Source organism: Simochromis diagramma, unplaced genomic scaffold (assembly GCF_900408965.1).
Source record: "Simochromis diagramma unplaced genomic scaffold, fSimDia1.1 OVJJ01000079.1, whole genome shotgun sequence".
In the NCBI taxonomy this organism is placed as follows: Eukaryota; Metazoa; Chordata; class Actinopteri; order Cichliformes; family Cichlidae; genus Simochromis; species Simochromis diagramma.
Window position 1 is genome coordinate 3,931,801 of NW_024387075.1, and position 26,622 is coordinate 3,958,422.

Consider the following 26,622-nt stretch of genomic DNA (forward strand, 5'->3'; position numbering starts at 1 on the left):
ATTTAAAAAAACAAACAAGGGAAAAAAACAACAAACAAAAAAAACAACATACTATTGAAACTGCACTTCTTTTTCAAATTTCAAGATATAATAGGGACTGAATTACAGTTCAACTTCTTTACACTGATAGACAGGGAAGTTTCATTAGTCTGGCCCACAGCTAAAAGTGGGCAAAACAACAGTTTCTATCTACCATCAAACAACAACAACAACAACAACAGAAGACTGTATTGCTCAATATCATAGACGGCACAAGACGCCCCTTATGAGTCTGAACAGTGAAGCCAACGTAAAAGTACCTCAAACCTACATCCTTCTTAAGGCTACTGGAGGTTATACCTGAAGTTAGAAAAAATATCTGGTCTTTTGGGGAAATTTCTGGACCTCAGAAAACACCTTTCTATTGAGTTCATGGACTCAGTCACTTATTTTGTCAGATAGGAGGATTACTCTCCAAACTTGTGACTGACAAGTCATTAGCCAATGAGCCAATTTCACAGCAAGCTCATGAATGTCACATCCAATTTCAAAAACATCCTCATCTCCAGGCTTCAAAACGGGGCTTCACAAACAAATAGGTGGCGTCACATTAGCTACATCCATCTTTTATGCTCTCTGTGCTAACTACCAGCTGTCAGACAAATAAAGCCTGTGAGATGGGGTGAGATTAGATTGCACAGTACAAAGAGGAGAAACAGAGAAAGCCAAAGATGACGACACCGGTGAAAAAGTCGTGTGAGGAACTTCCAACAAAAAATGAAAATGAGGTCCACTGCAAATTAATATGCTAGATTTGCAATCTTTTTCTGTAAATGTATATCTTTAATAGAAATTAGATGTGAACACCATGGGCACATGGCAATGTGATCAGCTAACCTAGGGCTGTGCGATATGACCAAAATCTCATATCCCGATATAAGAATTCTATCGTCCGATAACGATATAAATCACAAAAATGTAACATTTTCTGTAAATTCTGTGAATCTCGGGCAGCTCGACTTGCGTGAAGTGTTTCCAGCTGCGCGTCATGTAGCTGGAGTCGAGTGTTTTAACCGATGCATGAAACTATACATTTTTAGACATAAGTTGTAACAGCCGCCATTTTCTTTGTGACTATTTATTACACGGCGTGCTGCGGGAAAAAGCCTGTTCTAACGTTTGAGTCTAAGGTCTATTTTTTAGCACCTGGTGGCTCTTTTTTTTTTTACTTCTCATCCATAAATAATCTGAGATGGTTGTTTGATCCTAGACTCTTCTGGTTCACACAAAGTGTCCTTGGCCAAGAGAATGAACTCCAAATCAACCCCAAAGCATCCACTGGAGAGTGCATATGTTTGATTGGTAAAGAGCCTACAAAGTACAGACTAAAATGTTTTTCAAAAACTGAAGAAGTCACTTGTATGAGTGATAAAATGTTCCTTCCACTAAAAACACAACATCCAGATGAACAGAATTAACTTCCTAGGGTCTTCAAATGGACTAAACTGGTGCTCAGTTAGAGTAGAAAAGTGCTAGTACAAGTACCATCCTTCTCACACAGATTCAAATACATTTTTTATTTCCTTACATTAGACTTGAATTGTCAGTATTTGCCTAATAAACCCCTTTGAAGCACTACACTTGCACTGCAAATCTACAGGGAGTGCAGAATTATTAGGCAAATGAGTATTTTGTCCACATCATCCTCTTCATGCATGTTGTCCTACTCCAAGCTGTATAGGCTCGAAAGCCTACTACCAATGAAGCATATTAGATGATGTGCATCTCTGTAATGAGAAGGTGTGGTCTAATGACATCAACACCCTATATCAGGTGTGCATAATTATTAGGCAACGTCCTTTCCTTTGGCAAAATGGGTCAAAAGAAGGACTTGACAGGCTCAGAAAAGTCAAAAATAGTGAGATATCTTGCAGAGGGATGCAGCAGTCTCAAAATTGCAAAGCTTCTGAAGCGTGATCATCGAACAATCAAGCGTTTCATTCAAAATAGTCAACAGGGTCGCAAGAAGCGTGTGGAAAAACCAAGGCGCAAAATAACTGCCCATGAACTGAGAAAAGTCAAGCGTGCAGCTGCCAAGATGCCACTTGCCACCAGTTTGGCCATATTTCAGAGCTGCAACATCACTGGAGTGCCCAAAAGCACAAGGTGTGCAATACTCAGAGACATGGCCAAGGTAAGAAAGGCTGAAAGACGACCACCACTGAACAAGACACACAAGCTGAAACGTCAAGACTGGGCCAAGAAATATCTCAAGACTGGTTTTTCTAAGGTTTTATGGACTGATGAAATGAGAGTGAGTCTTGATGGGCCAGATGGATGGGCCCGTGGCTGGATTGGTAAAGGGCAGAGAGCTCCAGTCCGACTCAGACGCCAGCAAGGTGGAGGTGGAGTACTGGTTTGGGCTGGTATCATCAAAGATGAGCTTGTGGGGCCTTTTCGGGTTGAGGATGGAGTCAAGCTCAACTCCCAGTCCTACTGCCAGTTTCTGGAAGACACCTTCTTCAAGCAGTGGTACAGGAAGAAGTCTGCATCCTTCAAGAAAAACATGATTTTCATGCAGGACAATGCTCCATCACACGCGTCCAAGTACTCCACAGCGTGGCTGGCAAGAAAGGGTATAAAAGAAGAAAAACTAATGACATGGCCTCCTTGTTCACCTGATCTGAACCCCATTGAGAACCTGTGGTCCATCATCAAATGAGATTTATAAGGAGGGAAAACAGTACACCTCTCTGAACAGTGTTTGGGAGGCTGTGGTTGCTGCTGCACGCAATGTTGATGGTGAACAGATCAAAACACTGACAGAATCCATGGATGGCAGGCTTTTGAGTGTCCTTGCAAAGAAAGGTGGCTATATTGGTCGCTGATTTGTTTTTGTTTTGTTTTTGAATGTCAGAAATGTATATTTGTGAATGTGGAGATGTTATATTGGTTTCACTGGTAAAAATAAATAATTGAAATGGGTATATATTTGTTTTTTGTTAAGTTGCCTAATAATTATGCACAGTAATAGTCACCTGCACACACAGATATCCCCCTAAAATAGCTAAAACTAAAAACAAACTAAAAACTACTTCCAAAAACATTCAGCTTTGATATTAATGAGTTTTTTGGGTTCATTGAGAACATGGTTGTTGTTCAATAATAACATTATTCCTCAAAAATACAACTTGCCTAATAATTCTGCACTCCCTGTATATGCATACTGCTACCTGTTTTGTAGATTATTCTTGGGAAAAAACAATACAGGCTGTCTCAAGTCAGGTATTCAAGGGCCAGTTAATCTTCAACTACAGCTTGACAGATTTCTATTGCTGTGCGTGTTTGCAAGAAAGACAACGTTGTACTCTCCAGGTCTGTCATTAGCCACAGCCATATAGGTAAAGCTCTGTCTACACAGCTCGCCACGTTGGAGCAAAGTCGAAACAGGTGGTCTTATCCACAACACGCTCATATGTAGGTCACATGTCAAGCATTAGCTATCCAGTGCTAGGCTAAGATTGCAGGTGAGGGGAGTGACTTAGCAGAATCACTACAGTAAAGCTAGGGCACATGGTCAGTGAAGAAAAGAGGTCAATCCAATTAGTTAGATCTCAGAGATACAAACATCAGGACTCAATCCAATCCCGTGCCAGTCCTACAATGTCCATCCACTTCCAAGTCTCCAGGCTTATATTATGAAGTTACTTTGTCATTATGACTATGTTAATAGCATCTGACTCACAGCACACAAAGTCATATCTTTTAATTCAGCCAGGGCGGGTCCCATGTTACCATTTGCTTGTAACATATACACTTATAACTTAAAAATGAATCCATATTTGCACTTCTGACTTAAAAATTTAGTGCAAATTTAGAAATTAGCCAGGGTCTTTTTGTATGTTTGTACATTTATGGACCTATGTTACCAAGACACTACAAATGAAAGGGGGGGGGGGGGGGGGGGGGGGTTACAACAAGAGACAAACACCAAGTGAAATCCTTGTTTGCATGACAGAAAATAAGGAGTAACAAGTGTGCATCCACATCAAAGGGAGAAGTCAGTGTATCAGTGTACCAGGAAGCTGTATTTCTCAGTCTACATCCCTTAATGATTTAAGCCTGGGGTCAGTGAGCAGGAGTCATGAGGGGAACCAAATCTCCACACTTACTAAAGGCACCGCAACACCTCTTCAGAATCTTTGTTTGGGAGAGTTAATGAGTCATTCACATTACCACAGGCCACTTTCCCAGAGTACAACAATTTATTCTTAGCCTGACAGTGACATTTATCTTCTCACTGGGATGGGCCAGAGGAGATACACAGACCGCTACTGTAGTTCTGGGCCAAGACAGGAAGATTGGGACCAGGAATAAGGAAGATGATGATTTCCCTGTGCATTTCCTGCAATGATGCAATGATAATTTATCATGCACCCAAAAGTCAAATCTTATCTTTGCTTAAACTTTAATTCACCTTTGTGTCAAAGCCAAAAGAGGTGACTTCTTGCCATTTAGACAAAAAAAATTAATTGGACTTTCCTCAATTTGGCACACACTAAGCCAAAATACCAGAAAATATGCAGTGCAGGACGTGTCTGCACTGCATATTTTCTCGCCAGCATGCTCAATCCATGACTCCGGAGTGACATCCCTCAAGTTTTCTGCTGCGTTCCAGATGTGTGCAGTGCTGAGTTTCATTACAGCACATCTGGACGCGTGGGAAGCGCGATGACCACAAGCCACAGAAATCACGAGAATCCTGCAGCAGAGGTCACCTGCGAGGATTTATGTAACTGAAGTGAGGAGTGGAGCGCTGCTTCTCAATCTTTATGTAAGAGATTTCCCTGATACTCACTGAAACAGGTGGTGCCCCAGAATCTGCTTTTGTAATTAGGAAGGTATGCTAAGATTCACTATTATGGTATGACCTGAATAAACAACATCTAGGTGGCTACAGGCCAACAAAGTCTCAGCAACAAAAGGAAGCACACAGATCATGTATCCTAGGAGTTTTTGTTTTGTTTTTGTTTTTAGAACCAGAAGAAATAAAACAGGCACTTTAAATCAATTTTACCATATTCTCACACCTGACAATGTGCGTCATCACCATTTCCTAGAGTCTTCGATTGTCCACACAACCATTAAAGACCTCAAAATACAGAATGACTGTGTCTGGCAGTGTGACTATTACGTCAAACAGAATAAAGCTTTTTCTGTCCATCGATATATACATGTGTGGCACACTGATGCAGGTGTAGTCGGGACAGCAGAACAGCTGGAAAGTCTCATAGCAAGTGCTGACTGTGGTGTGTGAGTGTGTACGTGGCCGACGAAGCACCTGCAAACTCTGGCAAACCGCAGCATAAATAAAGAGGCTGTGTGGGACACAAACAGGCACTTTGTTGGGCTGCTGCAGACGTCTGCTGCTGATGAGCGACTAGATGGGTCAAAAAGTGTAATGAGAGAGAAGACATGATAGTGCGCAACACTACAAATGCCCTAAAAATATAAAAAATAAAAATGTAGTTTACTATCCATAATCTAGTACAGATATATTTACATCTGCACCTCTATAACAATCAGCAAATCTAAATGGATGATGGGTAAAAAGTTCAATCTCAACTTTTGTTTCGTTTTGGTCCAGCACAAATAACACTAAGAAGTCAAACAAATCACTGTGAGCCCTTTGTAACTGATGTGCTTCTACCAAACCTCTTTGTAACCTCAGGCCTCTCACTGCTACAGCCAGAGTCAGAAGCAGTATCTTTTTTGTGCACACAAGTTGACAAAGCAGGAACGGTATGTACTCCTCTTATCCCAGCCACTAGTAGCAGTCCTGGTGTATACAGTTTCAGGGAAAAATAGGAGCTTGGCACCAGGATGGTGAGATAAACACAAAGTGAAATGTAACAGCTGGAGCTGTTGGCATTCATTGTCCGGCTGAGCAAAAATTCTGCTGTAATAAAGTCTGTGGTTTCTGATTACTGGTTTTCATGTTAAATTTCGTTTCACAAAACTAGCTGAAGAAATAACTTTTAAACACAGATCCCAAAAAAAATGACAGAAAATAGTGCAACTCACTGCTTTCAGTTAACCTAAACCTTATAAAGTTGAGGGAATTTCCTTAAAAGTATAATTTTTTGTGTTCGGCTGCAGGAATGTTTACTGGCGTTTTAGAAAAACAAAGTACATCCCCATCATTTGTCATTTTCATGCCACAGAAAAACTCATATACTATATATATATATAGCAAAAAAAAAAAAAAAAAAAAAAAGGAGGCGGGGGGGTTAGCCCGTTGCTAGGTGGTTTCCAGGCAACACGATGGAGTCATAATATCTGTCATAGATAAGAACCTTTAGGGGCAGAAGTAGCTGTGTGGAGTTGTGTTCACATAAAAATAATCATATGTATATATGAGATGTGTTACATTTCATATATACATATATACATTTCCAGAAGTTCTTTTACTTTCATCGGTGCTTATATTTGGGCTGATTTATTATTTATTTTAATCAATATTGAGGTCTCAATTAATTAACACATCTACTCTAACAAAACCTTTAAATGTAGAAATTTCAGATATTCAAAATTCCTTAAAACCTACCATACCGATTAATGACAAAAAGAAGTGGACAAAAATTTATAGATTTGAAAAACAACCTTTTCTACAATATCACACTTAAAATTTTAACCTCCTAGGACCTGGCATCTGCATATGTGGACATCACATTTTGGGTTATTTAGACCAAAATACTCAATTTTGCTCTACAAGGGCCTGATATCCACTTACAAGGACATTATACTGCTACTGTTCTATCAAAATTTTAAATGAATATATGTGGCTCTCATTTTTCTTAAAAACAAAAGGTAAAAAAAAAATAAATCTGGTAATTCTTTGTTTTTACATTCATCGGGCCCCAGTATGCCCAAATATCAAAGAGAAATAAAAAATGCATGCAGTGGAAGAGTTTGGGTCTTAGGAGGTTTAGAGCCCACTAAACATTTGTTCCACTAGCTTCTCAGATGACAAAATGTGAATTGTAAAGTAACGTGGATATGAGATATTTCCTGGTAAGTTGGTGTTATGAGATGACAATTAGAAAGATTACAGAGGGCGGAGGAAGGATGTGATTCGCTGGACGAGATAAGAAACATATCTTATTAAGTAGTGCAGGTAATCTGTCCACCTTTATTATTTTATACATGCAATCAAAGGTAATTGAGCCACTGAGAATAGCCACATGATACAGAAAAGACGACAGAAAAGGTTTACTGATTTGAGATGATTGCAAATATGATGTGTGATGAATCCCACACCATTGGAAAAAACAAAAAGACATGAGCTTACTTTTTGACAACTTTAACTAAAGTCCAGTGAGTATCAGTTGAAAAACACCTTACATGTTACTCGATCAGGAATACAGCCCATGGGCCAATCCCACTGTATAAGCAACCAAACTGGCCAGTATTACACTGTTGACCGTCGTTTAACCTGAATAAAACACACAGCACTGTAACTTTATACTTAACAGCGGGATAGTGCACATGAATGGTGCTCAATCATTCCCATTTCTCTTCTTTTTTTTTTTTCCACCTTCACAGTCTGAAGAAAACATTTTCAGGGCACAGTAAATCTCACTCAACCCCGCCCAGTTTAGGAGAAGCTGTAATACATACTAATCTACTCTGTATTAGTGAGGGCTCTGGGAAGATTGCATTAAATATGCGAGTGCAGAAGTGTACTGAGGTAGCAGTAAAAGAGATGCTGAGCGGTAAAACTGTTGACCTGGGATGACTCACAGTGGGGTTGTTTCTTTTGGCTGGGAACACAGAGGAGCACAACAGGAGCTCCTGCACTCGCTTGTCCAGAGAGGTCTGGCAAAACCAGCAGCAGTGCCCTGGAGCTCAGGCGCCTTAAAGCGTCCCTGAAGCACTTTACTTGCATACACACCATTAGCTGTGTTCCTTCAGTGATGCCCTGTGACATCTCCTTGGTCTCAGAGAGCTGATAATGTTCAGTCAGAGAGGTCGGTTTGAGGTAACCCCAGCACTCTCCCTCTTGACCCTCAGCAGACAGCTGAGCTCATATTAAACTCACTTTTGACAAGTGCAAGTCAAATAACCATGACTCCTTGGTTCTTTCAGGCATTTAGTCTCTGAAACAGAACTGTCTTGTATCAATATCATGAAAAGACCAATCATAGATCCGACTTGCTTTACTGTATAAACATTGTACACGTATCCTTCAGATTTTTTTAAGAAGTCAAGTCTAAAGAGGCCGTGACAGAGATGGAACATGTGGAAACCATAAGGAAAAAGATACAAACAGTAATATGCTGAAACAGTTAAAAAGCAATAATGCTGTTTAACTGGAGGCGTTAAGCCTATCTGACATTTTTATACCCACTTCAGACATCACTCCCCTAAAGCCTAAAGGCCTGATAGGTTTACATTTAGATTAAAAGCTTGTTTGGGAGTTAAACTACAGATGACATTTGACCACCAGTAACCAACAGTACAACCAAAGATACATTTTTGAAAAAGAAAAGAAAGAAAGGAAGATGGATCCTCAGCATTCATCTACCCAGGATGCATTAGACACAAAAGCTGAGAGGAAAGGTAAAACTTATGTAGCACTTCCTGACATCAGTTTTGTGCACTAACCCATCATTACTGATGAGTACTCCTGAACAAATGTAGAACAAGCGGACAAGAGCTAATAGACTTTAATATAATATTTCACCTTCACTCAGAGCAAATCATGTAACACTGAATTTGTAAAACAGGTGGTCAAAACTTCCATACCATACACAGTGCCACCATGGAGACAAAGAGGAAGACACACCAAACTATTTCAAACAGCGAATTTCTATACGCAATTAAACAGGAATTTAAGGCTTACTGTCAACTCAGTCATGGCACAAGAAGGTAAAAAAACGTCAGGAATGACAGACAGCAGATAAGCACAAAATCAACACAAGGTGAAGCATTTGTCCCATTTCATGCATGCTTGTCTTGAGATCTTCAATCTCTCGGGTCAAATGAAGTCCAAAGCTGTCGAGGGCAGTGTGAGTGAAATACATTTATTCCCCCTTCAACGTCTAACCGAAATTTGAAGGCTGTCATAGCTCTGCCTTCATTTTAAAGGTTATTTACAATGAACCAAAACACAAGCTGTGTTTATCTAACTGGAATAACATGTCCTCACAGAGTGCGTTTTCATCTCCTTCTCAGTTATATTAATTGAAACAGTTGAGGGACAGAGCTTGTCATGATCTTAACACATAACCGCAGCTGCTGGCTGGTTTCCAGACCGACCCCCTTTTGTAAGTGATATCCTGTATCACGAGTTTAAAAAAGAAAATGAAAAAAAAAAAACTGTCTAGCTCGGGGAGGTTTTGTCCTTCAACTGACAGTCAGTAGAAAATGTCTGTGTGCTCTGCCTTGTATAGTATTCATTTACTTTAGCGTGGCGCCTGAGCACTGTCCTGGTCTTTTAAATGAGTCATTCCTAAATGACCTGGCCCAAGTGTGAGGGGAAATGACTACGTTTTTACTTTTGTCAGAGTAAATGAAAGCAACAGTTACCACCACTAAAAAACACATTGCAAGGAAATTAGTGGCTCACCGGCAAACACTTTTTTCTTACTTGATGGTCTGTAAACCTGTGATCTGTGTTAGCAAAGCGCTCTATACTGCTCATACAAGCAATCATACACATCACCACTCTGAATTGCCGTAATCCACCACATTATCTTAGATTTGTGTTTGACAAACCACCACGTGTGGTCCCACATAACACAACATGGTGCTGATCATTTTATTTTTTCCATTGTTATTTTCCAAATCATTAGACTCTATTAAAAAAAAACTTTCCACTTGAATTTGCTTGTTTGGTGTTTCTTAAACCTAAATTCTGATTAACACTGGCATGACATAAAAAAAAAAAAAAAAAAAAAAACACTGGATTTCCCTCCATACCAGCTTAAACCAGAATCATTATAATGGAGACATTTGGCAGTCACAAAATCCTGAACTGAGGTCTGTGGAAATATTCTGTCACCACAAAGATTATGGGAGCAGAGGGATAACTTCCAGGAGGAAAACAAAAAAAAACCCAAAACTTTTTATAACTTTATTTGGGGTAAAAGCAGCAAATGTTTCAAAAGCTTTTTAATGAAATTTTATTGTTGAGTTAATTGAGGTTACTACCTCAAAATAGATGCTCAACAAAGAGCTGCTGAGTGTCAAGAAAAAGGCTTCCAGAAGACTCTGTTTAAATTTTCTAAACAGATTACCAAAACTGTAAATTATCCATCACGTATTTGGGAGTGTGAAGGAAAGGTCAGTCAAGAAATTGAAAGAATAATCAAAAGAGGTTAGGTGTGCAACTAAAAATACCTAAATTGCAACCCAACTTCCAAAGAGATATGGCCTTTTACAGTCGGTCACAAAGAGAGATGAGGAGCAGATGCAGTGGCGCTCCTGAAGAAGCACAAACAGACTGATAACCACCAAACCAACAGGCAGTGTTAAGGTAAACGTCAAGTTTACGTTCAAAATTCTTTACATTAAGCTGATAGCACATTAACACCAACAGAAGTTAAAACTCTAACATGGATTTTATTTCCACAACAAAAAAAAATCATGTGCTTGTGTTTTTTCTTAAAACACAAGCTTAAAAGAAATGAGATCAATTATCCCTTTGAGGAGACTTTGTTTGATGTTCCTTCCGCCCTTCATTCAGCCTCTTTGCAGTAGCGCCGCACCTACAGTCTCTGCATTAATCACCAGCAGGCAGATATGCAATCTTACTGTGCAAACAATTAAAGGCTGCTCCTCTGCACTTAAAACTATTCACTCACGTTGCCGTGTTGTGGATTAACTCAACATGCTTACACATTAACCCCAGAGTCGCACAAATGAATGGCATTCCTTAGAGCTTCCTTGCTTAAACACAGGGTAATGAATGTGGTGTAGAGCTACTTGTTGCATGACTTGTTGTTTTGCTCGTCACCTTTGAAGTTGGCTTCTAATCTACTACTGTCAATTTGACTTCGCTTTGATAGTGATGGAAACAAATTACCATGTGGGGAGAGACTTTAAAAATACGCACAATGCTTAACAAATTTATTCGACCACCACCCAAAGTAAGGTTTATGCCACAGCAGGCTTAGATTAAGAGTGATGCTAATTACAAAACTATTTTTTATGTTTATGTAATGGTTCATCTAACAGCATGCGCAAGCACTTCAATCAAAATAATCTTGCTTTACTGATCCATTGTATCTATACATGTACCCGATGTGTGCGATTATAAATTATTATAAACCTCAATTTATATTTTTTTATTCATTCTCCACTTACATTTGTTTCATGTGTCACGTTCGGGGTACATCACCTGTACGTAAGGGTCAACAAAATTGAACTTTGTCAAAGACGGCACTGAACACGGCATCAAGAATCTGAAAAAGTCCCGCGGGCCTCATATTTTAATGCTAAAATTTAATTTCTATTGTTTTTCATGATTTTCAAATTTACCTTTTTACAAAACAGGCTTAAAAAAAAAAAAAAAAAAGCAAAGCGCACAAATATCTTTTGATTAACTTGTCAATCTACAGTTATTAACAGAAACATCAATATTATGCTTCAATTTCTGACTTGCTTCTAATTTTCTAAAAATATAAGCATTTTCTTGTTTTTATGATACATGACAGATAATGTATTTGTTAAGCACTGTATAAAGAGGGGTCATAATCTATTATGCCCTATCATAATATTTTAATTCAAGTTGTTTGACAGACAATTTAACAAGGTCATACAGTCAAGCTGGTTATACTGCGATGAGGAAATACTAAAATATGTCAGGAAACACTGCTCTGAACATTGTGAGTGTAAACAACAGGTGATCAGGCAATGTGACAATGAGTAATACGACCTCTCATTAAATACAACTACAGACTAGAAATGTGCATACAGATGAAGGGTGTTGTGCAGCTTTTTTAGGAATTTTAGATAATGTTGAGGGATATGAAAACTATGTGCAGTTGTGAACTTGTCAAAGACTATTGAATGGTATGCATTGCATACCAGTGGCGTATCCCTCAAGAAGAAAAAGAGTACAATGCCTTTCTATGTCTTAAGTGACATAATTGTGTCCTTCTTAACCTTTGGCTGGGCCTCTACCTTGAAACAATAAATCCAGTGTGCTGGTCAAAAGAAAGAAAAATCAAAAACTACAACTGTAGCACTGATAGGCTACTGACTGTTTGCAGATAGAGCTCCTCTGTGCACTAATATAATCCCCACACAGCTGGACTAAAAGTGCAATAAACCTCTGTATGAGGGCAGACACAACTGCAGGCCAACCAGAAACAGTTGTGGTTAACCAGTGTTGTGTAACTGATGTCAAAAACCACAAAGAAACTCACAATCACTTCCAGCCATTTTGAGTATATGGGCAAAAATCAACAGGCCAACAGAATTTGGGAAAGGAAAAAAAAAAAAAAAAAAAAAAAAAAAGTGGACATGGTAACCGTTAAATATTACCTACAGACGTTCTTCTCCCAGTTTCAGCTAAAGTCAAAGTCAACCAGGCTGCTCTATTAACCAGAGCCATCAAGTTTTTAGGTGAGTAAAAGTTATGTTTTAAGTCGTCAGTTCAAGGACGAGAGAATCTCGGAGAATCAATTTGAACTGCAAAGCTAACAGAGACATGATCAGGAGAGCTGAGGTCTGTATGCAAAACAGGTATTTAATAACACACTTCAACTGCAGTGTTATAGAAGCTTTTTTAAAATAGTTTTATGACATAATCAAAAAATTGTACGATGACGTCTGACCTTCTAGGGTGGGGGGGGGATCAGGTCTCAAATTATCCATTTTGTACTTCTTCTACAAACCAGCACTCCTTCTAATGGCCATTAGAAAGAGTGCCGACTCTAAAAAGAAGTGTGATTGTATAGATGTGCATGAGAAAACAGTCCCAATGCTCGACTGATTTATGATCTCAGTTAAACACTTTCCTTAGGAGAGTGTGGTCGCAAATGCAGGTTTTAAGTATTACAGACATCAAATTGATGTTCATTATAACAAAATTCCCATTAGGGCTGTTGGATATAACGATATATATCGGATAATGATATAAAAACATCTATAGTTTCATATGACGCCATCGTTTGTTTTGTGGTGTCGCAAAATAAACTGTTTACTGCAATATTTTTTCATCATTTTGATGGTCACTGTAGTGGCTATATTAATTTGTTAAAGTTCTGTCTTTCTCTTACATTTAATATGACCACACTACTGACGGACAAGCGCCTGTTTTTACACGTTGTCGTTAGCAACCACAACGGTAAAACAATGGCGTGGCTCCGCCGTCCGCTTGTTTGTTTTGCATATTAACCTTTCACAAAAGCTCAAGATCCTGTTGAGACTTTTCAAAATAAACTAAATCGTGAAAGAGTATGCAGAGTGTTTACGGATGAGAAGCGTTAGGTGCTAAAAATAAACCTTAGACTCAAACGTTGGAACAGGCTTTCTAGAGCACGCCGTGTAATAAGTACAAAGAAAACGGCGGCCGTTACAACTTATGTCTAAAAATGTATAGCTTCATGCATCGGTTAAAAGTCTGAACTCCAGGTACACAGCGCCCAGATGAAAACACTTCACGCAAGTCGAGCTGCCCGAGATTCACAGAATTTACAGAAAATGTTACATTTTTGTGATTTATATCGTTATCGGGATGATAGATGTCTTATATCGGGATATGAGATTTTGGTCATATCGCACAGACCAATATGTGCGATATGACTCCCATATAGGAGTCTCACAGAGTAAAATAGACAATAAAGCACAGTATGCTTTTGGGTGTGGCTAGCTTGCAACTGAAAAGGTTTCTCAATTAGTTTCACCCCTTATGGTTTCAAAAAAACAAAAATGGTGTCCGACAAAAATGCTAAACTCGAGGCTTTAAACAGAACTTAAACAAATGGGTGACAGCATTCCTGTTCCTCTTATGTATACATTGCATGACTGAAACCCAGTGACTGTATGTTTTGCTTACCTCCAATACTGGCCCCGCCCCCAAGATGATCTGCTCCACTCCACTAGCAAAACCCTTCTGACTGAGAGCAGTCAGATGATGAATGAGGAAGTTTGTGCTTTGCGTCTTCCCAGAGCCGCTCTCCCCAGATATAACAATGCATTGATTCCTCTGTCTCTGCAGCATGGCGTGGTAAGCCACATCCGCCACGGCGTAAATATGTGGCTCCAAATCTCCCAGTGTATGATTATCATACATCTTCACATACTTGGGGTTATAGATGGGCAGGAATTTGAAGGGGTTAATGACGATGAGGATGCTTCCAACGTAAGTGTAGATCTTTTCCTGGCGGAAGCGCGAGCGCAGGTTGTCCAGCAGCGTGCGCTCGTTGAGCTCTGGCAGGCAGCACATATCTGCGTGGTCACCCTGAGATTCAGGCTGTGGCAGCAGTCCACGCTCCATCAGGCGCCTGCGCTCCTCTGTGACCTGCAGCCACATCTGAAGGCTGCCGCCATAGTGAATCGAGCCATCCAGATTCTTCTCCCTTAGCAGGAAGCGGTAATCCTCGCCACCTGACAGCGGCCGGTGCTCTAGTGCGATACGGGGCCAGAGCATCATCCTCTGCACGGGACAGTCGTTGGGGTTCAGAATCCATTCTTCACCTCCAAATTCTTTCACCTCAGCCAGAACATAAAACTTGGAGCGGTCCAACTTGAGCCGTTCAATGACACGTTCAATGGCTTCAGCGGCTGTGGTGGTCTTGCGGGCGCTGATTGGGCAGTAGATTGTGCCTTCTGCCAGGGCGCCTGGGTAGATGCGCACGGTTAACTCCGAGTTCTCGAAGCGCGGCCGACGACCCAGGGTGCCCATGCCACCAACGCCATCACGAGCACTCATGGTGGATCAGGAGCTCCCATTAGCAGCAGCCCGGCACTGGCATGTTCTTAACTGTGTCGGAGGATCCACCAATTCAAGACATTACCACTGCAAAAGAAAGAACAAAAAGGTTGATTTAAAAAAAAATAACAACTTGATAGCTTGATCAGCCATTTTTTCTTCTAAATCAACAGCCAGAATTATTTATTTATCATGACAAAAGCAATGAAAAAATAAACTTCTGTTCAACTCATCATAGCAGACTTAATCTAACATCAACAAGTACAAATTTTTTTTTTTTAAACTCCTGGAAGCTTTGAGAACGTCTCTGGGCTAAAACTGAAATGAACCTTCGAAAATCTAGTGAGTTAAGGCCAGGCATTTCAGCGCAGCTCTCTGCAATCTGCCCGATTACAAAATCTGGCAGATTATGACACAAAGACCATGTGCTGTTATGTAATCTGCCAGTGGGCCAATTTTTTTTTTTGGATCCTGACATGTATACTCATAGAAAGGAGAGGCCATGAGGATCTACAGGATTACCATTAGCACACACCCACACTGCCGAGCACACACACATAAGCTCTTGCCAGCAGCTGCCATCCTCTTTACTCTATGCACAATCACGCCATTCACAAGTTCCCGCTTTAATACACAGCAGAGGGGCATCACGGGGCGAGCAGAGGCCACGGAAAGACGAGGACAGGAAAAGAGCTGGAATTAATGACCAAGCTGCTAAGCAAAGACCACAGCTGATAGAATCAATGAACCTAAAGTTGCTCTTGAAAGGTCAAACATCCATGTACTCTTATATAATAAAACTAAAGAATACAGCAGCCCACATCACCCTTTGAAACAAATGATAAGAGTTCATATGCACTACACTGTGTTCAGGTACAATCAAGCATTGCAAGAATACAGTGATAGGATGTAACGTCTGCTTTTAAAAAACAAAACAGAGTGCTGGAGGCAAACTGTAGATTTTTGTTCATGTTCAGACTTGCAGTAAACAAACCTCATAATTACTTGGCAAATATGATCATTTATGCCATATAAGACTGAAATTTAAAAAAAAATTAATTAAGAACAAGGGAGACAGATTTTTTTGGTATGTGTGTCTACCAACCACATCTGAAGCCTCATCTAACGATGGCAACATTACAGTCTTGTGTGTCATCACACCCACACCCATCCACACCCACATATTAATTCATAAAAGCAGTTTACATGTAGAACGTTATTTAATAAAATTGGTAATATGCTCATCTAAAATTCGACATCCCAGGAATATTCATGTAGCTTGATAGTAAACTAAATGTGTCCAGGCTCATAATATAAAGACTTGGCAAGAATCAAAGTTGATTTAACTGTTACAGTGGTTACAATCTCTTTTTTGCCTTATGAACGTTGCTGAATAAAGGTCAAAGAAGGTTCTTTGTTACTTAGAAACAGGAAAAATATCACATTTTGACAATAAAATGTCACTACTTGACCATTTATGTCATGATTAGCACATGAATTCTCATAAACAAAAAACATACATGGACCTTCATTTGAATTATCAAATGAATCAGCTCATTCCTGTCAGATTCAAAACTGTACAGAAATTCCCTTTAGGTGCTCCTGATTCATAACAATACTGAGAAAGGAAAGCACAAAATACCTGGCAACAAACCCCAAAAACATGATGCTTCCAAGTACAACCTGTGTGGAGATTGAAAATGGCCTTAATCCAACCCCCCCCCCCACAAAAAAATACAAAAAATTTCCTGCAGCTGTTATTAGGAAGGTTTAAGACATTAAACTTACAGAATTGTCACTCCAAGAGGTCATTTATATTTTTATGGATGATGTACTGATTGGAGACCACTTGTAATTGCGTTGTACCTGCGACAATGACAATAAAGACATTCTGATTCTGAACCTGTCAATAGCACCCAGACATTTTTTTTCCCCCCAGTATTTTATCGCGCAAACGCTGACTTGTGTTTGACCATATGTGAATTAATATAAATATATATTATGAGATATCCGTCATAAAAATATCTTGTTTTCCTTAGAGGAATCATTTTAGTTTGAAATTTATCTTTAATATTACAATGCCTGAAAATAAATTGGATCAATTTCCTCACCAACTATTACATGAGCACCATGACCCCAGCAGAAAAACCCTGGAAAACAGGAAATGGAACAGGGACACATATAGTAGGTGCACAGAGACGAGTACAAAGGACTCCAGCAGGGAAATGATACAATGCTGCACCCATCCCTGGTCATTTCCTGTTGCCCCATATCCAACTCTCTATGTGTCACTTCAGCAACTTCGATACAAACATGTGCCATGGTCCACATACAGGCGCACACAGAATTATATATATGCATTACTTCTTTCGATCTTATATAAGTCACTCAGTCTTACTGCTCACTACTGAATCCATAAACTGGAATTAATTGAGTGCAATGTTTTCCTGTTTGTGTGACTCGACTGCGTCTGTGTGTATCAGCGTGTGTTCTGATCACTGGGTTAGGGCGTCTCGAACAGATGGTCAGCTCGCTGCTTAAAGGATAGGGGATGGGGGGGATTTAGGGTTGTGGCAATGCTGCACAGTGCAGGGCCATGCTGGCAAACTCGCTCTTTATCATCACATGAGGACATTCAACTAATAGACATCTCTGGGAAAACCTTACTAATCACAGGACATCTTCCACCATCTTCAGTCACTGAAGCGATATGACAAAGTCATTTCATTGATAATCAAACACATTAAAGGCTAATAATTATCAGGGCTGCAAACCAGGCAAATCTGGCATTTCAGTGACAATATGTTCAACCTCCCCCCCCCCAAAAAAAACCAGAACAAAACTATATTTTTAGATTTAAAAGGAAGATTGAAAATGCAATTGTTGCAAAATCTACAGAATTTTTAAAAGGTGAGCAGATAAACATCAGGTTTAACAATTCTGATATTAACTAGTCCTGTAACCTACAAACAAACACAGAATATCCAGAAAAAGAATATAATAGACCCGAGTTCAATTAATTTTTATTTGGTCTAATAGAGTACTGAACAGTTCTGAGAAAAAAAACATAATAATAAAAAAAAAAAGTTTTTTGTTTGTTTGGGTGGATGGATGCATAAACTACAAAAAGAGGCCATTGCAGACCTTTTTATTTCCCTGGTTCACGTCACCCTTTATATTATAAGCAGTGCTTCTTATTAATTTTATTTATAATTTACCTGCCCAGTACAACAACCTGTGAGAGCTAATATTAATAAGCTACTTTTTTTTGTCCCTCTTCTTAAGAGAGTTAAAATAATTAACTAAACGAAATATTTTGTTCCAACATACACATCTAGCACCAATGGACATTCACATCCTTCACTGATCGCATGATTCACATTGTGCTCAAACAATCAAAAATGTAAGAAAGGAAATATTTCTGGTATATATCGTTTCACCTGAGTGCCATGCCTGTGCGTCTGCACACCAACTTAAAAAAGGTCTGATTTTAGATAACTCTGAGGTTTGTGCCCTTAAGGAAGTGACAAAGCAGATGGTGCACAGCTGGATGAAACCTGCAGTGGCCTATTCAGCTCCTCAAGCAATTGAACTAGAAACAGACCTGTTGCATCACCTGGGTAGTCATGGATAAGGGCTTGTTGTCAAGTAGTTTAATCTGGAATCAGCTCAAGCTTTTTATTTTTGTCTTTTTACATGTCAGGAAAGAACCAATCTCACCTAATATATCAAACAACTTCAATCCCGGGATTCCCGCTTCAATCTTTTGTTAAAGTTAAACTTTGCTGAACACTGATAGTATCTATTAAAGTTAAGAGCAGCGCTGGGACTTATCTGCTCTTGGATCAGTAGGTAAACACAGACTCGAACACGATCAAAAAGCAGAAACTGTTGGTTTCATTTTCTTGTTCCATCCAGAAAGTCCCCTCTTTCTTTGGCAGAATAAATGAAGCATTTTCATTCTTTAACACATCCTCTTAAAGACAGTTTCCTCAAAACATCTGGGTGAGGCCCTTTTTGTTACCACCAACAAATGCATATCTGTTGTTTTTATAGGTCTGGGAATATCATTTGAGTCTCCCAGGTAGGTGTAAACTTAGATCTTTTTGGCAGATACTGATATTTGAAGAAAATTACACTATGCATTTCTTTCTGTAATCTGAACATTGAGAGAAGCCTAGTCTGAGGTTCCCTCTGACTGAGGTTCAACCACGTGACTCTTACTATACAATCGCTGACACTGAAGGAATGTCAGGATCTAGTTTGGTCAGCTTTTTACAACGTGAAGTCATCTTTCTGAAAAGTTTAGTAGGTGTATGTCATCAGTGCCTAGCTTGTTCAGGGCTCATACTGTTACAGAGCCTCAGTATCACACATTTACTAACTGGGAATTTGTATGTGTTGCACTAAGGTGTGTGAGCTGGCACTGGACTGTGAACCCTCCCATTTGGTTTGCAGTTTTTAAAGTGTTAATTTGTAGATTTGACAGCTTCACAAAGCCAACTTTAGCTGCTATGTTTACTGTCCACATCTCGCAGGATTACAGTGTTAGTTTATTACTGTTTGCATCAGTCATACAAATGCGTTTGTCAGCTGTTTCTTTAAGCCACGACTCAGATCTCTGGCCTTACCAGAGTTATGACAGCCACACTAAATGCAGGGTACGCCTTCTTAACATTCATGTGAAGTTCAACATTCATTTTACTCAAAATGCTCTGCAAACAAGAAAACGTTTGAGCATCATTTTTATAGCTTTCAAAAGAAAACCGCACGTCCGTATGGTAGTCACGAAACGTTTTTGTTAAAGTAAGTGCTGACATAATATGGAAGAGTTATTTGAATGCTACAATCATAACATTAATAAGAAAACAAGACTTTCATTAGCGCAAGTTCAAGAAACTAACAAGTACTTTACCTCGTTGGTTTTGTTAATATTTTATCCATTAAAAGATAATGTCATAGTTTCTTAGAATTGGTAGTTTGCCATTTTAAATACCTTTTTTATGTAAGCAGAGTGTAATAGGGCATGCTTACATGGGAATGCACGTTTATTGATGTCTACTTGTAACACACATGCAGAACGTGCCAATTATGAGATTGCAAAGATGAGATAGAGGTAAGATCCTGGGAGCCAGACTATGTTATGCAGCACCACAAGCAACAAATATAAAATTATTTCCCCATTTTTAAACAGACCTACACAACCTTCAACAATACGCCCGGGGCCCCTCATTATTACAGGTGGAACGGAAGCCACATAAAACATGGTTATCGGCGACTCGTAAAAATAATTGTAAAAACAGATTAGCATGAGCTAGTGAAAATTAACAACTGAAGAAAAGAAGATAAAGCCTTCTGTATTGGCCTTGAGGAAATTTAACATATCCTAAAAGGAAAGAAGACACACAGAGCAAGTGCTGAATGACTATATTAATAATTTCTGAACGTTTAAATCAAGCCAAGATTTGGAAGGTTTGCTTGTTTACAATGTGGGTAGTTTAGCAGTCAGATTTCCCATAAGTCTGCTGTGAAATGGTCAGTTATAAACTCTAGAGAGCTGTAAAGGACTAAATAAACGTTATTGGAATTGCTAAATAGTGCAGGTAGAAAAACAGTTGGACTGAGAACCACATTGTGAACAGTCAGATAATCTCCACAATCTTAGCATCCGGTTCTAGGAATGCAGAAAATTCAAGTGCAACATACTGAGTCAAAACAACCTGAGAAGAAAAAAATCCACAGTATCTGCTCAGCTCCTACAGTGGCTTATTTGTTCAAACTTGAAACCAGGCAGCTTTGGCTCAGGTGGCAGAGCAGGTTGTCCACTAATCACAGGGTTGGTGCTCCCATTCGTGTTTGTGAATGAGCGATAAAATGGCAGATCACATGCAGTCCAATCACAGCTGACTGAACAAATATTAAAATAAGTAGTAGTATTCTATTTAATTCTCCAAGCTGTCATGTTGTGCTAATAAATGTCAGAGTTGGCAAAATAATGCAAATGCATAACACTGATTAAAGTTCAACTGCAAAATCATTCATAGTGGCACTAAACGGGCCAAATGTTGTTTTATTTTCATTATTTTGATTTGGATCAGTTCAGAATTTACATTCCAAACTTTAATTGATGAAGAGACAGAAAAAATAAAATAAATTTTCCAGCAAAGACGTTAGTGGTGACGTTAAGAAAAAACATTGCAGCCTTTAATACATGTATTCGAATATAATTAACACAGATCACGCAACTACAAGGAGATCACTGACGTGTATGTATGTTTCTATCATTCAGCTTCACTGGCATGAAACAAGCAGCACAAGAGTTACCGTTTGCCTGGCTATGATGCCGCATATGTGCAAACAGAAACAGCAACTCAAAAGCTCAACGCAGTCATTCTCAGAAAGAACTACTACAAGTGGTTGACCAACATCTTAACAGCCTTTTGGAGCCACCCTCTACAGTGAAAACACAATACTTCAGCAGCTTCAGCTAAAGTCTGCAGGAACAGTAAGGTCAGCTGAATGAAGCAGACATGCCACGCTTGCTCCGACATGTTCAACAAACCTGTAATTACAAGTGACCATTCCTTGCACCCAAATGTGCAGCACCACTCTGTCTCTTCAGTGTCTTAGAGACATAGTTCACCTTCAGCCCGGAGGCAACAGTGTAGCTTAGCAAGTGCAGCCCTGACCTTCTTAAGCAGATAGCTACAATTCCCCAAGCTGTTCAGACTCTAAGGCTAACAACAGAAAAGAGCAGTCTACTGGATCAATGCTCAATGGGTGATTGACCTGAAAAACTATTTTTGGAAGATTTCCTTAAATGTGAGGACTGCTGGGCACACAAGATTTAGCAACAGAAAATTATACGGGGGAGAAAAAAAAAAAAAAAAAAAAAAAAAAAAAAAATCAGCTCATGTAGTGATTACATGATTGTTAGCTCAACTAGTGTAAGCCCCACCCCCTTTCATAAAAAAATTTAATTCAACTGATGTGGAAAGGGGGAGTAAACATTTCAGTAAACAGGAAAAAAGAAACTTTAGGAAGTGTGACTAAGGGATGCCAGCTTAGCATGCTAGTGGTCAGCTCATGAATAGTAGCTTACCAGCCAACCCTGTAATACATCCCTCCATGTCACAAAGACTAGAATAATTAGATTAATCTCAGCGTGCAGCTTCACGGTGTGAGCAGATCCCATCCATCACTGTTTAATCATGGTTTTTTTTAGATCTAATTTGCTTAATGTAACCTTAACAAATGGCAGGAAGATAAAGCTACTGGATGATTGTGGAAATCTTTATGCATTTCTTTTCCTTCTTTAGTCGAAGACTACGCGTACGTACAGCGTTTCCTTTGGAAAGTGTACAAACCATTTTGGAGCCATACCAAAGCGGCTGCCCAGAAGTGAATGGTTGACAGAGGTCAAGTTTTCCTAGACTGTGTGGTAAATTGACTGTAACATGAGGATATGGCACATCAGCCTACTGTAACCTCTCCCTGTATTTAACTCACTGGTAAATGGCATGTTTGCATCCTGGATTTCTTGTTTTCCATTTACCCAAATAGTGTCAAACACTAGAGTCAGCGTCTGTAACATTTTGGTTTTGTGGTTTTGTTGTGTTTGCAGATGATATATGCAAATAATTCCTTCAAGCCCAAATGTGCTCACTGGTCCAGAAGCTGGAGTCGACCTTCGGATGATTTTAAAGAGATGGGACAATGACATTGGCTCATGTCATTATCAAAAGGCACTCAAAAAACTGCAGTATCTGAACATGATCCATATGGATACCAAGTTACCTGCTTCCACTTACTGAAATGCAATCTCAAACCCATTGGCTATAATCTAACAAAACAGTTATTTTTCATATCGTGTATGTACGCAAACAACAACCAGGTTGGTTGAAAACAGCAGAAATGCCAGAACAGTGAACAGAATAGCTGATGGATGCTCAGAGTGAGGTCTATTTACAAAATGCATAACATTATTATAAGAAAAGACTAATTTCTAATAAGATAACGTGACTGCACTTCAAAAAAGGTCAAAGTTCAAGCTGTCCAGGGAATCTGCAACCTAACTGGTTGGCAGATGCATACGACCAGAAGGCTGTAATTTTAGCTTCTTATGCACTGACAGCAGTATGGTTTCAGGCCCTTGCATACCTTAACTTGTTGTGCTCTCCGTTTCGACAACTGCTAATGACCAGGAAGCGGTGGCTCGGGTGTGGAACATGAGCTTCGGCCAAATATTCAGAGAGCCAGTTAGAATAGGAGGATAAAAGGATTGAAAAGTATAGATTCACAGAACGAGAAACTGAACTCAGAGAATTAAGGAGATACAGGAACAGGCGGCGAGAGACACGCGGAGAAGAGGATGTCGGCTTCCTGAAATCTTAGCTGTGGGAAAGTGAGAGTGAGAGCACAATAAAGGGAGAAGAGTGAGAAATGAAAAGGCAATGCTAACACCCAACTTGGAAAGACAACACTGTGGTGGCATTTATTTATTGCTACAGTTTCACAATTAACCTGATAGTTTATTATTTAATTTCTACAACTGAGAGCTTACGAATAGCACTGTCCTGAAACAAACAGGAGAAGCTACATTCTAGTTTCACATTGCTGAACAAAAAAATGAATGATTTCCACTGAACTACTTCTTAATCTTGTTAATCCAGGTACAAAGTTCGCTGTGACTGTAGGCAGCACAGAATAAACCTTTCAGAAAGGTAAGAGCATGCCTTTGGAGCTTAAAGACTACACCAAAATCACACCGTATACAAATACAAAAAGATTTCATGACATCTGATTTGCAAACCAGTCTGTTGCAGATACTGCTACTGGGTTTTACAGTGTTGGATGCAGTTTTCTTAATCAACAGCCATAACCTTTGAATCATGGCAGTGGTACACTGAGATCATTCAAGTAAGTATGGATGCTGCATTTCCTTTCCACTTACACTGGAAATGTAGGATGTACACAAATTGATTTTTTTTTTTTTGTCATTCATAAGCTAAGCAGGGTTTTTTTTTTACCCACCCAAATAATAAATTAGCTTAGCTAGCTTTGCTTAACAGAAACAGAGCAATCACATTTAAAACAAACTGTAGTATACTAAAATACTGCTTGTTATGGCTCAATCACAGTGAGGGGGGGAAAACAAAAAACAACGTAATGAATGACAACTCAAGAATATCTTAAGAGTCTACAGATGATTATGTTTAGACAACAAAGGTGACAGACAAGTGGAACAGGTTACCATTCAAAGGGTTGGCTGATCGGACAAACTGCATGCATCGCCAGCTGATTTTACATCACACACTGCTAACACTTAAAAACTTGTGTCTTACAAAAACACTTAAGTCAATGTCATCAAAAATGTGCTTAAACAAGTCCAGGCTGGACTCGCTGTCCATGCCATAATTAACAACGACTGACGACCAACTCCCCTCACATTAACTTCAGCTGAGCGCCAACAGGTGACACGACTGCCACGAAAATATGTCACTGGAGGAAACGCCATGTGCGTTTGCTAAATTAAGAGCCTCACTTTGCTATGCAGGACCTATTCTTGTTGTTCCCTGAAGGAGAGAGTGGAGGGAGAAACCAGAGGAAGGAAATTAATTCAGAGCAGAGCGGGAGTCTCAAGGACAACATTATTAAAAAAAAAAAAAAACCACACACACATTGTACGCTACTGTGTGCTCTGATATCTATGGTCTCTGCACATTCTGCACCTTTTCACTCGTCACCATTTTAGCACACTGCATTTTAATTATTGTAAGGTGTGCTGCAGCAAATCATAATCCATCCCGCTCCCCTTCAAGTTTCAATGTGACTTCAGGTTCAAAGAAAAACCAACAAATCCAAAGTGCAAGGTTAAGTCAAAAGCTTGTAAATGACGAGTGGATTTATTTTAATGGACCCTCGTAAAACAGGCTGAAAGAAACAGGAACATGGACTCTCTTACAAAAAGGTTATAGGTACTTTTTCATTACTATTAAATCTCTTGTGTTAGTGGCAACAAGTAATGACCATGTCACGTTTTTGATTTACCTTTTTGGATGATTTTCCTCAAAATCAGTCAGACCAAGTGACCTGTTCAACTGCAGGCTGCTCTGGAGACTTGATATTAAAAAAAAGAAAGAAAATGCAACTGGGGGCCTCTATGAAAGCACACTAGAAAGAGTGGGAGTAAACAGCACCACTCCTCTGTTGTCGCCACAGAGAATTCCACTTCCTGTGTCCACTCCCCGGACAACGAGAGCAGCTTTGCGTGACAGGAAGGGCCGCACAAGGGGTTTCGACACAACAATACCATCACGCCATTGTTAATAAAGTTCCATTTCAGCTTTGCTTCTAATTTCATATTGATCTTTCAGTTACTTTATGAGCAGGAAACTCACTGCAACACAAGTTGGAACAAAAGGAGTTTTGAAGAAAAGTAGTTCAAGATTTCACATTGAGGACAAACAATGAAGCCACAGCTCATATACAGATTTGTTATATTCCAATTCAACCCTGTTTGCATTCACTTCAAACCAGGAGCGAGGGGGGAAAGGAGACAAAGCAAGTTTTAGCACAGAAAGAGAGAACACCAATAAAGGAGAGGGTTTTGCACAATGCAACACAACCAGTCGGGATATTTTTGACAGCTGCAGCCCGCCACACAGTCGGGGCCGGTGTGATCAGGGTGTGAACTCTGCAATCAGCAGGACATCATTATTTTTTTCCCCACTAATGTTCTTTATTAGAGCATATGAGTGTAATTCCTCACATAAACACATTCCTTAGAAACCCATACAGAAAGATTCAGTAAAACAAAAGGATTCGTGAAATAATCTGTTCGAGCTTCATGCTCATGCTTCTGTTTCTAGAGTTCAGACGCAGTAGGTGAGCTGGCCATGTTAGCCGATAGCGAAACACCTGCTTGGAAACTTGTCCATGCATTCAATGGACGTCGTCCACAGTAGACGACATGATGGCATGGACTCCTCAGTTATCTTTTAGTAATTGTTCCTTTTTAAATGGTCCTTCACTCTGGGTTATGCAGGTGTAAGTAAGCTTTTCTCTGCCTCCTGCTCACATTGGCCTAAATCTGCTAAGGATAAGAGCATGTCTATTATCCATTCGTGTGCTTTTGATTGTTTCTTAACAAAGAACAGGATGAAAAGCACAGCAGTATACAGATATGTTCTGCCTGGTGATAAACAGACCAGATCAGCGTTAGTCATAGTCATAAAAGTAAATAAATGTGAGTAATGTTTTATTAGTGTTATCGGTATCCAGCACTGTGAAGGTTTTTTCAAGGAAGCTAAAGGGGATTTCACAAAAAATGACTCGACACATAACAAAATTGCAGAGATTTTCTACAGAAATTTGCAGATGCACACTTTTAAACATTCCTGCTTTTGTTTTACTGAGGAACTTTCTACCTACTCACTATTTCAGGCTTTACAGACACATTATGGACCTGTAGGTGAAGAAATCTGTTTGCAGAGACTACTTTGCCCTGGGCCAAAATGTTGAGTCTAAAACAAGGCCGTGTTCTTGGTCTGACCTCACGTTTATATTTTATTGTTTTAGAGGGTGGAAAAATGTTTTTCCTTTCAGACTCCATTCTAGCTCTGGAAATATCAATATCACCCCGCAGTTTAGATTTGGCCAGCGACAAAGGAAAAGTACACCACCCTACAATAAAACGC

At 39.5% G+C, this 26,622-nt stretch overlaps 1 protein-coding gene and 1 long non-coding RNA gene across 6 annotated transcripts in view; one reads left to right on the plus strand and one right to left on the minus strand.

The window, feature by feature from the left end:
• The window catches only part of myo9aa (myosin IXAa), a 97,044-nt gene that overhangs the window by 61,922 nt on the left and 8,500 nt on the right, over positions 1 to 26,622 (minus strand). For all 5 annotated transcript variants that reach the window (XM_040045602.1, XM_040045605.1, XM_040045603.1 and 2 more), the window contains exon 2: positions 14,048 to 15,010. In XM_040045602.1, coding sequence (XP_039901536.1) covers positions 14,048 to 14,923 — 876 coding nt within the window. In that variant the 5' untranslated portion in view covers positions 14,924 to 15,010. The remainder of the gene's footprint in view (positions 1 to 14,047; positions 15,011 to 26,622) is intronic.
• LOC120742332 lies at positions 327 to 21,940 on the plus strand. The gene is made up of 3 exons (XR_005697843.1): positions 327 to 432; positions 13,013 to 13,018; positions 21,928 to 21,940. It is a non-coding gene; the product is annotated as an uncharacterized LOC120742332 (long non-coding RNA).